This window comes from Equus caballus, chromosome 22 (assembly GCF_041296265.1).
Source record: "Equus caballus isolate H_3958 breed thoroughbred chromosome 22, TB-T2T, whole genome shotgun sequence".
Lineage (NCBI taxonomy): Eukaryota > Metazoa > Chordata > Mammalia > Perissodactyla > Equidae > Equus > Equus caballus.
Genome location: NC_091705.1, coordinates 15,716,548 through 15,729,746, shown reverse-complemented (window position 1 = coordinate 15,729,746; position 13,199 = coordinate 15,716,548). Strand labels below are relative to the sequence as shown.

The 13,199-nt window shown below is 39.9% G+C and overlaps 1 protein-coding gene across 3 annotated transcripts in view; it reads left to right on the top strand.

The window, feature by feature from the left end:
- The window catches only part of PLCB1 (phospholipase C beta 1), a 668,292-nt gene that overhangs the window by 569,538 nt on the left and 85,555 nt on the right, over positions 1-13,199 (top strand). For all 3 annotated transcript variants that reach the window (XM_023626130.2, XM_023626131.2, XM_070247468.1), the window contains exons 28-30: positions 11,917-11,993; positions 12,094-12,183; positions 12,650-12,707. In XM_023626130.2, coding sequence (XP_023481898.1) covers positions 11,917-11,993; positions 12,094-12,183; positions 12,650-12,707 — 225 coding nt within the window. The remainder of the gene's footprint in view (positions 1-11,916; positions 11,994-12,093; positions 12,184-12,649; positions 12,708-13,199) is intronic.

Below are 13,199 nucleotides of genomic sequence, written 5' to 3'. Positions count from 1 at the left end.
CTCTGGGTGAATACTGATCAGCTATGAGTGGAATAGCCTATCAGGATGTGAGTGGCGGTAAGTGAGGGTCTAGAGACAAATGTCCTGATTTCAGGCCATTACTCCCCCTCTGAGTAGTCGTGTGACCACTCTGAACTTCAGTTTTCTCATCTGTCCAATGGAGATTAGAATAATCCTCCCTTCATTAAACTATAGGGAGGAATATTGAGATGATATACACAAAACCTTGTTTTTAATGAAAACCTTTTTTTTTTTAACAGTCCATGAATTAGCTAAGGAGATCTTGAGTTCAAATACAAATATGTGTTCCAGCTTTTGACATCCTGCTACAGCCTGAGGGAGCTCATCATCTTCCTTTTAACGACTTTTATCAGCACCATTTGCTGCTGCAACCTATCCGAGAGGCAGCCTTGAATTTTCTCCCTTCTATGGTCGCCCAGCTAAAGGATATGTGCCGGGAATAATTGCAGTCAGGAAGCATCTCCACAGTAGTTGCGATAGTGTTATCTATCTTCCTCCAAGATTCTGACTTTAATGTGGGATCATTTTTCTTGAGAAATAAATTATTTAGCTTTCTTGAAGTCACTGCTTTAATTATGAGCAAAAATAAGCATATTTCCGTATATGTGTTGTCTATTTGTATTCCTTTTTTCTACAAACTGCCAGTTCACATCCATTGCCTACTTTTTTGTTGGATTGTCTCCTGCCTTTTTGACCCACAGAGTTCATGCTATATCTTTTCATTGATTAATTTGGGAGGTTGCGCAGGTTAGAGAGTGTAAACATAATCATTCATTCACCAAAAGTTGTCGAAGGCCTACTACGACGGTCCTCATACTGGTGGGGGGATTCTGTGAGGACCAAGCCTAAATGTGATCCCTGCCCTCAGGGGCTCACAGTGGTTAAGAGCACAGGTCGTGAAGTCATACAGACCTAATAGTATGCCCATCTTTATCAGTTAGCTTTGTTGCCTAACAAACACCTCAAAACTTATAGCCTTAAAACAACAACCATTTATTTAGCTCATGATTCTGTGTGTAGCAATTTGAGCTTGACTCAACTGGGTGGTTCTTCTGGTCTTGGTTGGGCTCCTTCATGTGTCTTTGGTTCAGCAGCCACTCGCTTAGGGGCTCTGCTTCTGGAAGTTGGCTGACTGTCAAGGCAGGTGACTGATCCACATCTCATATCATCCAGCAGGCTAGCCTGGGCTTGTTCATGTGGAAGTTGGACAGGATTCCCATTAGGAGCAAGTGCAAGTGAGCAAGGTCTCTTGAAAGGGCTTGTAACTTCTTCCTTCTTCTTTGGCCAAAGCAAGTCATAGGACCTGCTCAGATTCAAAGGATAGGGAAAGAGACTCTATCTCTTGTTTAGGGGAGCTACAAATCACATTGCAAAGTGTGAAAACAGGGAGCAGTGGACAATTTGGGCCATTTTTTGCAAAATTCTACCCACAGCCCTCATAGTTTGGATGTGAGATTCAATAAAACAATCCATGGAAGCTTAACACAGTGCCTAGAACATAGTCATCATTCTTTACCAAAGGACAACTTACACAGGATTTAGAGTGAGGAGACTGACTTCCATTTTTAGTTATGTAACTTGAGCTAAATCATTTCACCTCTTTGAGTGTCTGCATTCTCGTTTCTAAAACAAAAAGTTTGTACAAGAATGCTTGTAAAGTCTCCCTCGGATTATAACGCTAGTTTCACTTAAATTATAGAATGCAGGGATAATCCAAACGTCAGATCTATCAAAATAATAATTAGAGATTTCTGTTTAAAGCTATAAACTTTTAAACTTCGGTTTTTCTTTTGTGTGTCTGCATAATATATCTTAATATATTTTTATGTGTTAATTGGTGACTATTTAGATGAAATTAAGGGGAAAAAGTCAGTAATAGAACCATCCCCAAAGGCAAAGGAAATAATAATTTTGACTTGTGTCAAGTTAAGGAAGCTTAGGGAACAGAAGAGATTCTGCTGAAAGGAAAATTCCAAAATAGAAGCCACAGTCTGATAATTTAGTTTGTGCCCTCTGGAATTACAGGACTCATTGCATTCCATCTGGCAAGTGAGGGATGCTGAGATGATATATTTTGCATTAAGAAAAAAAGTAGCTGACATGCTTTGGTATTTATCTTCATGGACAGCTCTTCTGGGTCTAGCTTCCAAATGCACCGTTGAAATGTTAAGCCCATGATTGATTGCCCTATTTTAGTTACAAGTCACAGGACAGGTCATGTCTGTTAGTCAGCTCTCCTCTGCTAATTATTTGAAACCCTCCAGTTTGAACATTCTTGCTACTTTCCCACCTCTAAGTGGTAAGCAATATTTATTTAGTTCATTTATTCCAAATTAAATGGCCTTGACATCTTTTAGAATTATGAAGCCTTGTCCTAAAGTTTTAGTGGTTTGAGTTTTTTCTTAGTTGGTTTAATGAGATATAATGATCTCATTTGACTTGAACAGATGCAAACGTGTTCTAATTTTATTTTATTTTGATCGAGAAATCCGTAATTGCATCATTTGGGATACTACACCAACTTTTTAATAACTCTTGCAAATACCTCCATTAGCATTTATAATTACAAAAATTTGGTAAATTTTTACTTAAAGCTATATATATGAATCATTTTAAGTGAAACTTCTTTAATTGTAAAAGTTACCTTTCTCGTTAAAATAAATATTTCATGGCCATAAATCCCTACTTTTTGTTATTTTCGGGATATTTTTATACCATTATTGAAATCTAAAAGCATACCTGTAACCATAGAATAATATAATTCTACAATTTATCAAAGGAACTTTACAGATAAGTTAGAAGCTATATTTTACTGATGAGGAAACAAGGCCCAGAGAATTGAGATGGCAAATTATAAGCATTATCTAGGCTGATAAAACACATCAACTAAAGCTCGCTTTATCAAGTTTCTTGATTTTTTTCTTTAAAGTTCGAAAATATTTCCAGTCGATAGCCTCATTAAAGAACACCAGAAATACCTTTCGAGGGAGTATATGTTACATGGACCCATTTATATTTCCCAGAAAGCTAAAAAACTGACCTTTACCTCGGCATAATTTAAAAATGAAAAAATAATTTTAAATGTTATAGATTCATTAGGCCAGCTTATTGATGTTGACTAGGAGTCTTGGTCAGATTTTCACTTTTACTTATTTCTTTGCCCAGCAAGAGAAAAAAATAATTCCAAGGATCCTTTAAACACATTTTAGATTCAAATAAACAGCTATAAATTCTATTTAGCTGTAGAAAATTTTTTTAAAAAAATTCGTAAGTATGAAAGGATATCTCAGAGAATGATCAAGATAGTTGCCCTTTTAGTCTAAGAATTTCTCCTCCTCCTGAATAGAGAAGCGACCTCGTGAAGCCTGTCAGCTCCACGTGGACGGGGCCTGTCTGTCAGCTCACAGTCGGACCTTCCTTACTAGCACAGTGTCCAGCACATCATAGGTGCTCAGTAAATACTCACTGACAAGTGAATGAATATTTCTCAATTTGATTGACAAGGATACACTCCAGTATAAACATCCATCTTGTTTTTACATTGTCAGTATGTGTTTAGTTTGTCCATCATGACTTGGGCTAGAAATATCATAAATTAATTCTTCGTAGAAGAAAAACGCACAGTTTATAGTGAAAACCCAGAGTGGATGCTTTGACTGGCAGAAAGGAAGGCTAGGGAAGGGAAGGGAAGATGAGTTGTGTCAGAAGGGTGAACGTTCTATACTTGGCTTTTTGCTCATTTTTCAAAATTGTCCTTCTTAGAAGAGACTCCAAACATGCCACGTATTTTTTATCCCTTTCGAGTTAGAGTCAAGGAATTAGCATCTTCCGTGGAAACCATTCTCTCACCCTCAAATGACTAAACCAAGTGACATTCAGCATGGAGTTGAGAACAAGCATGAAATTATATTCCTCCCAGAGCTTTTCTTTTTTACTCCTTAAAAGGTTTGGAACATTTAACTAGGGGTAAACAAATAAGCAAACTAAGTGAAATGTGTCTATTCCTTTGGGTCAGAAAAAAAAATCATGCTAAAAGTTAAAATTAAATTTTGTTTACTGAATTTCAGTTTAGCATGTACTCTCTTGTTTTTTCCCCTAGGAATTCTAAACTATTCTTTTCTTCTTTTCTATCTTCAGTGGGTTTTGTGGCTAATACATGATTGAATGGTTCTTTGAGTAGAGTGCATCTGCTAATCAATGCACCAAAAGTGAATGTACCCTTAGGTTAACTAAAAAGCACTTCAGTGATTGTGTGAAAAATCCCTCTTCTGGGTCCTATTTTTGCTTCTCATGCAATAGAAACCCTAAACCCAAAACTCAGAGGTTCCTCCATCCTGTTTGAGGGTTAAGGAGTGAAATTTTTTATTTCTGCTTTTTGTCATGATTCTCTTGGTTGCAACAGAAACTCATGCTGGACTCACTTAGACAAGAAGAGTGTATATTAGAAAAATACGCAAGGTAGATCTCATAAGAAAAGACTGGTCATCCACACCGGGGAAGGGAAGGAATAGAGAGATGGGCACCAGAGACCACTCACAGCATTTTCTATGTCTGTCTGTCTCTCTCTCTGCCTCTCTCTCTTCCTCTCCCTCTCTCCTTTTCTCTCTGTTTTTCTTGCTCACTCTCTCTCTCTAATGGTTTTTTCTTCACGTTAGTATTATTCTTTTCCAGAGCAGCAGACAAGCTTCCCCTTGTCTGAAAATTTAGATACCAACCCCTTCTAAGACACATTTCTTTCTCCAGTGGCAGATTGGAAAAATCCTGGCGAAAGCCTTGTTAGGGTCATACGACTGGCCAAGCTTGCAACCTTAGACCAATCACCTGAGGCCAAAGTCAAGGTATAACTTGTCCAACTTGGATTAGGGCCTCCCCTGGACAAGTTACCCTGGCCAAGGGATGGGGGTAAAGAATACAGCAGCTCTCGTGGGAAGCACATGGGGCACACGGCCAGTTCTCAGAAAGCAGAGGAAGCTCTTCCTGGAGAGGTGGTATTGGGTAGAGCCCCTACTCACTCTTTTTTTTTTAAAGATTTTATTTTTCTCCTCAAAGCCCTCCGGTACATAGTTGTATATTTTGTTGTGGGTCCTTCTAGTTGTGGCATGTGGGACGCTGCCTCAGCGTGGTCTGATGAGCAGTGTCATGTCCGCGCCCAGGATTCGAACCAACGAAACACTGGGCCGCCTGCAGCAGAGCGCGCGAACTTAACCACTCGGCCACGGGGCCAGCCCCCCTACTCACTCTTTTTAGAGTAGGAAAGAGATAAATTATTGATTCATGTATATAATCTCATTTCCAGTTTAATGTGAGTCTGACAATAGTGGCATATTATTAATAAAGTCATAATATTAATCATTCTGCCTCCTGGACCTTAAGTAGAGGAAGTTTAAATGAAAACAGTAAATATTGTAAGGACAGAATTACGGTAGGAGTGATGGTGTTTTGAAAATAGCTAGAAAGGGCAGAATGTTACAGGGAGGGGTCTGTAGTATAAGAGAGCAGAGGAGACCAAGGGAAACTGAGCACAGCAGAAGGATATTTACATAATTGTCACATTAAACACAGAGATGTTGTCCTTTTTTAAACACATAATCTGGTATTCTAGGGAAATGCTATTTTTATTAGTTGCGTGCAAATGCCACATTAATAAAAAATACAAGGGCTGGCCCCATGGCCGAGTGGTTAAGTTCAGGCGCTCCACTTCAGCAGCCCAGGGTTTTGTCAGTTCGGATCCTGGGCACAGACCTACTACCACTCATCAAGCCATGCTGTGGTGGCATCCCACATGAAGAACGAGAATGACTTACAACTAGGATATACGACAATGTATGCGGGCTTTGGGGAGAAAAGAAAAAAAAATACACCTGGATTTCACAAGAAGACATTTGTTTCTAAAGGAACAAAAGTTAGTTTGTTAAATACCAAAATTATATAGTTTTGAAAGTATTTCCAATAAGACAGCCCACAGCTTGGACATGACCCTCCATAGTTATCACCAAGGTTGAGGTCAGTCTGGTTTTAAAACTTAAAAGATTTTGTTTACAATATTTTTTGAGCACCTATTTTGTATAGAGCCTAAGGTTCCAAAAGATAATTAAGAAAGGGAGATTGTAGTAGTGGCATCCTTTTGGAGAGTAATAATAAAGTATGTACACACAAAGATAAATATCTATAAATGATATCTTATAGAAAAAGTCAATCAAGGGGCCAAGGCCTAGAGTTATCTGGGCAATCAAAGAGGAGAATCACCAAAGGGTGCTCTAGAGGGGAAAGGCACATGGACAAGGGGAAACCTTGGCTGGTGCCCACTCCCTTATCAGAAGCAGTTAAGGTAGCACAGTCCAATGGAACTTTCTGTAAACATGGGAATGTTCTGTATCTGTGATGTCTCCCATGCAGATGGAAATATCATCAAGGTGCAAGAATAACATGAGAAAAAGTAGAGAAGCAGGTGTGTGCTGAACAGTTCTGAGAGCAAAGTACTGCATAGTTTGTTGGGTATGATGAATGCTAATGAGGAAAGTCGATTTAGAGCTGGAGCATAACATTTTGAGGATAGAGAGTCAGTTAAGGCTTTGCTACACACAAAAAAGAAGACTATTTGGGATGGAGTAGGAGGACTAAGGAGCAACTGAGGGCAGGGAGAGGATTCTTGCCAAGTCCAGACTGGAGTTAATGAAAATCTGCACCAGAGCGCTGTTAACACAAAGCCATGTGACACATAGTAATGAGAAATTAACAAATCTCCATGACTCAAGTACCAAAGAGGGAGGTCAAAGATGATGTCCACTTTAGAACTGAATGATGAGACTTAGTGGGAAAATATAATGGCATGTCTTCTGTGAGAGACAAATCTTGAACTTGCTTGTAAAAATGTTGAGATGCTGGTCAGTCATCCTCGCTAGAGTTGGTCAAAAGGGGTTTAAAATGCCGAAATGAATTGAAGCCCCTAAAACAGAGAAGGAGTGGCTGTGGTGGCTGCTGGAGATACCATAAATTAAGGAAAGAGAGCTTTGTATGAGAGTGATTGGCAATTGGCACTCTGTCAAGAAGATAAAGTTGTGATTCCCAAACTGTGCAAAGGCACCCTGAGGCACCACGTTGAACTCACTGGGCCATCACATTTTTGAAGGAAACAGAGCAACATTTCTTAAAAGCTATGAAAAGTACTGCTATTAAGTTGTTTGGGCCTAATTATTTAATAAACAAATGGAACTGTTCTTTTCTTTCTTTTAGCCTAAGGCTACCATGAAAAATTACTGTGATCCTAAGGGTGCTGTGAACTAAGAAAATTTTTTAATCTCTGAAATAATAAAAGTTAAGTCCTGAAAAATGGCCAATAAGTTTAGTAACAAAAAAGTTTTTGTAATCTCAAAGCAAAATCAGGTGAATTCCAGTGGTTGGAGTGTAAGTGAGATGGCAGGGTTGAAGAATTTTGGGGTGAGGCATTGAAGCTTTAGAAGCAGCCATGAGTCTGCCATTTTAGAGATAGAAATGAAGGAAGATCAAAAGTGGAACAAAAGTTTAGGGTTCCCTAAGGACAAGGAAAATAGAGATGTGTTTTTATGCAAAGGGAATGTGTACAATGCAGAAGAAAGTTTGAGAGGAGAAAATGAAATGGTGGATCAGGTCCTGCCCCAGGGAGAAGAGAGGATGAAAGCAAAGGCACAAACCTTTCTCTTGGAAGGAAGAGTAAGGAAACCAAGTTAAGAACCTACAGGGTAGTCTCTAGGACTTGCATGTGTGCTTTCCCCTTCAGCTTTCATAATCACCCCAGTAGGGAAACATTTTCCATGTATCAGAGGTGAAGAAGCTGAGTTTGGGGTCATGAAGAGAATGCAGATAAAGTTCCTAAGATCTTTTGAGATCCTAGAGAAGAAGGAATTTGAGAGGGTGTCTTAGCTTGGGCTGCTATAACAAATTACCAGAGATTGGGTGGCTTAAACCACAAACATTTATTTCTCACAATTTGGAAGCCTGAGAAGTCCAAGATTAAGACACCTGCAGATTCAGTGTCTGGTGAGAGTCCGCTTCATGGTTCATAAATGGCTGTCTTCTCACTGTGTCCTCATATGGCTGAAGGGGCAAGTAAACTCGCTGGGGTCTCTTTCATAAGGGCGCTAATCCCATTCATGAGGGCTCCACCTTCATGACCTAATCACCTCCCAAAGTCCCGCCCTCCTAATACCATTACATTGGGGGTTAGGATTTCAATATATGAATTTGGGGGGAGTGGGGCACAAACATTCAGTCCATAACAGAGGGCTTCTTCTAAATTGTCTCCATCTTCCTCAGTAATCTAGCTTCTCCAACTGTAATGTGTACGTGAATCTCCTGAGAATCTTGTTAAAATGCAGATTTTGATTTAGTTGAATTGGGATAGGGCCTGAGAATTTGCATTTCTAATGTGTTTCCTGGCAACGCCAATGCTGCTGGTCCGTGGACCACACTTTGAGTAGCAAGATCTAGAAAGCCAGGTCATCAGCCCAGAGGTTCTAGAATAGCAGCAGGTGTTTAGTAGATCCTTGATATATATTTGTTAGATCGTGGCCAAATTGAATAGTTTAGATAAAAGTGTGTGTTCCAGCAGCAAAGGAGGTGGGACCTAGTTCTGAGAAGAGTAAAGAACAAGTGCTTGTGGTCTGGGGGAGGGGCAAAGAGGTAGGCCAGGGCATGCAGCAGACAGGGAACTTCTTTTGTGGAACTTGAGGGAATAAGGTGCTGGCAATTGTGTAGGGGCTGAAACCAAATCAAAATAAAAGTCAGAATTGAGCAGGTAGAAGGGCTGTGAGATCTCCACCTCAGTGGCTTCATTGACTAGATGTCGATGTTGCTGAGGATGAGGGCAAGAGGTGGAAGGAGAACAGTAAATGTGAGCAGGTGCTGGCATAATCAAGAAAAGATTCTGGAGTCAGGCGAATGACAGAGATGACAACATGGCAACAGAAGTATGAATACCATTGAATTCAAAAGCATTACTGGATATTTAACAGTGGTCTGTAGAACGAGGACAGGCCCACCAAGACCCCCCAAATCTGGCAAAGTATCCAAATCACCAAGGGGGGGATTTTGAAAATATAGATTCCCAGCCCCTGCCCCTAGACATTTGGAGCTTATAGGCCTAGAACAGGCCCTGGAATCTGTATCTTTAAGGAGTTGCCCACGGTGATTCTGGTTTCAGCCAAGGTTGGGGATCCCCGAATAACCCTCTGTAACTCCTTGGGGTGAATGGAAGAGGAACTCTGGAATTTTATATATAGATAGTTTGATAAATGGCACTACAAAGCTATAATATTTCATAATTTCTTTAATTGTGACAGTCATGATCAGGCAATCCTTTTTGAATGATCAAATAGGTTTTCTGCTGGCCTAAACCCCAGTTCATATTTGTTCGGATTTAATCCACTTCACAGATGGATGCATCAAATTTCATGTTAATGTTAAGTTAATGTGGACTCTTTGTTGTAATTCTGTAAGAGAATTTCTCCCTTGACATTTTTTATTCTCTTGGATAAGAAGAATTTTTTAAAACAATTTCTAAAATCATAATGAAAAGGCAGCATGGGAAAGCGATGAAGGCCATAAGCCATGGAGCCTGAGTCCTCTGGGTTTGGACCCACTTCTGCCACTTACCACCTCTGTGGCCCAGAGCCCAGATCTTGAGCCCTATGTGTTAGCGTCTTCATATGTAAAACAAAGATAGTGGCGCTGACCTCTCAAGATAACTCCTCACAAGGTAACTCCTGGACTTGAATAAGTTAATACACTTTAAACTCTTCAAACTGTGCCCAGCATATATAAATTACCAACGAAAGTTTGCTGGTATTATGATTATATTGCTTTGTCACTGTTGTAAGCTACCACTTATATAAAACTAGTCAACTCACCCTGCTGTATCTGAGACTCTCCATCTCTGGGGAACAGCAGTGGGGCCTTTCACAGGAAGCGCACACCATCTATTTGGTGCTCCAGTAAGAAGGGTAGAGTCCGGTTGCTACCACTGCCTGAGCAATGACAGAAGGTTCCATAAGTTCTTCATGTCAGATAAAGAAAGAGAAGGGATCAGAAAGAAAAATTACCCTCGTATAACTGACAAGCATTTATTGAGCACCTCCTGAACACTAGGAATTGCGCGGAGGACCGATGATATGAAAACACAGTCACTGCCCTCTTGAAACTTGGTTTGATTAAAAAATAGATGCAAACTAATAAAATAATTGCTTTCATGACAATGTATTCAAAAGTCACTGATAGCACAAAAGGGAATTTCTCATGTTCTTTGGAAGTTACTCACACAAAGACACGAACATTGATTTCTAAGATGGGTAACTCGTGTCTTCCTTGAAGCAATTAAACAATGAATGATAGCTGGGAACCAAGAATTATAATTCATAGTTGATTATAACTTACGTTTGTATCATACTCATTTTATTTTAAGCTTCACAGTACCTCCAAGAGATAAAGTCATTGATAATCTCATTTACAACCAAGAAAATGTAGGTTCAGAAAATGTCGGCCCCTTGATCAAAATCATACTTTTAATAAGTTATAGACTAGGAATTGGAACCTGGGTCCACACTGTTAGGTGTCTTTGCACTGAGCCAAGTGGCAGTAACCAGCACAATAATCTTAACAAATCTTGTTTAATTAAAAGGGATGATAGGGTGCCGGCCTGGTGGCACAGCGGTTAAGTTCACATGTTCCCCTTTGGTGGCCTGGGGTTCGCCAATTCGGGTCCTGGATGCGGACCTATGCACTGCTTGTCAAGCCTCGCTGTGGCAGGCATCCCACATAAAATAGAGAAAGATGGGCACAGATGCTAGCTCAGGGCAAGTCTTCCTCAGCAAAAAAAGGAGGATTGGTGGCAGATGTTAGCTCAGGGCTAATCTTCCTCAAAAAAAGAAAAAGAGAGATAATAGTAAAAATTTCATATTAAAAGGGCCAACCCTGTGGTGTAGTGGTTAAGTTTGCATGTTCCACTTTAGTCACCTGGGGTTCACAGGTCCAGATCCCAGACACAGACCTAGCACCAGTCGTCAAGCCATGCTGTGGAGACATCCCACATAAAATAGAGGAAGATTGGCACAGACATTCGCTCAGCAACAGTCTTCCTAAAACAAAAAGAGGAAGATTGGCAGCAGATGTTAGCTCAGGGTCAGTCTTCCTCACACACACACACAAAAAATTCATGTTAAAGCCTAGATAATGTGATGGTTTTGTTGATGCAAATAATCAATATATTGATGAGAGAGATAAGATGACCTTTACTTGAGCCAGGCTGAGGACTATAATCTGGGAAGGCAGTCTCCACTAAGGAAAAAACTGTTCTGGAGAAGCATGGTTTTCAGTACAATTTTATACATTTTCAGAACAAAGAACATGGGTTAAACACGCCCAAGATACATATTCATCAAGGTTCAAAGAGATATTCAGTTGCAAAGTAGCAGATCAACATGACCCTCCAGGAAAGGAGACTTATCTTCCGGAGTTCTGATGTGGGCGTTACAGATACTGGCAGTTGTAGGAGGGAAAGGATGCATTCTTATCTTCGAAGAGTGCATTCTTTTGCTTCGAGATAACATTTAATGCATTCTTTACTTTAGTGGTTAAAGCAGATGTACAGTGTATGCTTAATAGGCCATTAGTCAGGCTTCTTTAGTTCAAGCTGAATCAGTTTTAAAACAGAATAGCCAGTCCATATACCTCAATATGTGAAAATTTCTTGTCAGTTTTAAATTATGTCCTCATTGCTTATGTTAGAAGTCTGGCAATTTTAACTATGGTTAAACATCAATCACAGATTTTCTAACTACAGATATTGTTGTTTAGGGGAGCAAGAGGAGAGGGTGCTTTGTTTGTGATAATGTAAAACAGCAAACTGGCATTTTCTTTCCCCAGCTTATTCAAAAATTGACGGATGTTGCTGAAGAATGTCAGAACAATCAGTTAAAGAAGCTCAAAGAAATCTGTGAGAAGTAAGCCTCCGTTCTCATTACAATGGACTTGTGTATATAAACGTATTAAACATTGCCAGCTGATTTGCCTTTTTTCCCTTTTACTTCCGTTTGACTTCAGAGAGAAGAAAGAATTAAAGAAGAAAATGGATAAAAAGAGGCAGGAGAAGATAACAGAAGCTAAATCCAAAGACAAAAGCCAGATGGAAGAGTAAGGAGAAAGAGCGCCTTCTCCCCACCTTTTACCTGGGATCTTTTTAGTCTGTATCAGAATAACAGGTTCTCAACCATACAAAGCCCCATCTGTGAAATTTCTCCTCTAATTAACCTGTCAAAATATCCCTCTTATATGGTTTTTAACATGGAACTCGAAGAGCAGTTCAATAAAGGATTGGGGCGCACCCGGGGCCTTTTAGATAAAGATTGAGTAAAGAGCTTCCCTTCTGGAAAGGCTGAATCCTCACTTCTGATATTGTCAGAAAACCTTCTCGGCATTTGGTGAAAACTGAGCTTGCCCCTGGGTGGAACTGACCTTTGTCCAGAGCTGGTAGATTTTACCTTCCTTGCCGTAGCAATAAAAATGTTGAGAGTTCTGTAAACTTTCATCTGGAAATCTGAGATTCCTGTGTTTGTCGATGCCAAATGAGTTCATATAATGATCTGTCATTTGCTTTTAGGGAAAAGACAGAGATGATCCGGTCATACATCCAGGAGGTGGTGCAGTACATCAAGAGGGTATGTTGGTTAATCCCTCTCTCCTTTGCAAACTGTGTTTGAGCATTTGGCAAGCACAATGTGAGCCTCTGGAGGGAAATGCCAGGCTTGGCCGTGTCTAGTTATCACCAGCCCCCAGAAGAGCTGCTTCACTTTTGCAATCAGTGTTTCTGCAAGTTTAATTGCAAACCTATATGTAAAAAGGCTCATCTAAAGATAGATGTCAAAGATCACTTCCAAAGTCAGGAGCCTAGATACATGGTAGCAATGGGAGATTCCCCCAAAGAACCTTTAGTCGTCATCAGTGGTAGAGAAGATGGCAACCTCCAAAGGCATTTCTTATTTTTTTTAACTGGTATTATGGAAATTTTCAAACATTAACAAAAATGCAAGAATGATCTTAGTCTCAAGTTTGTGTGCCCAATGCATAGTAAGCCAATCACTAAGACATGTGCTTGGAGATGGAGAAAGCTTTATTCGAATTGGCCAAAACAAGAAGGCGGGAGGATAGGT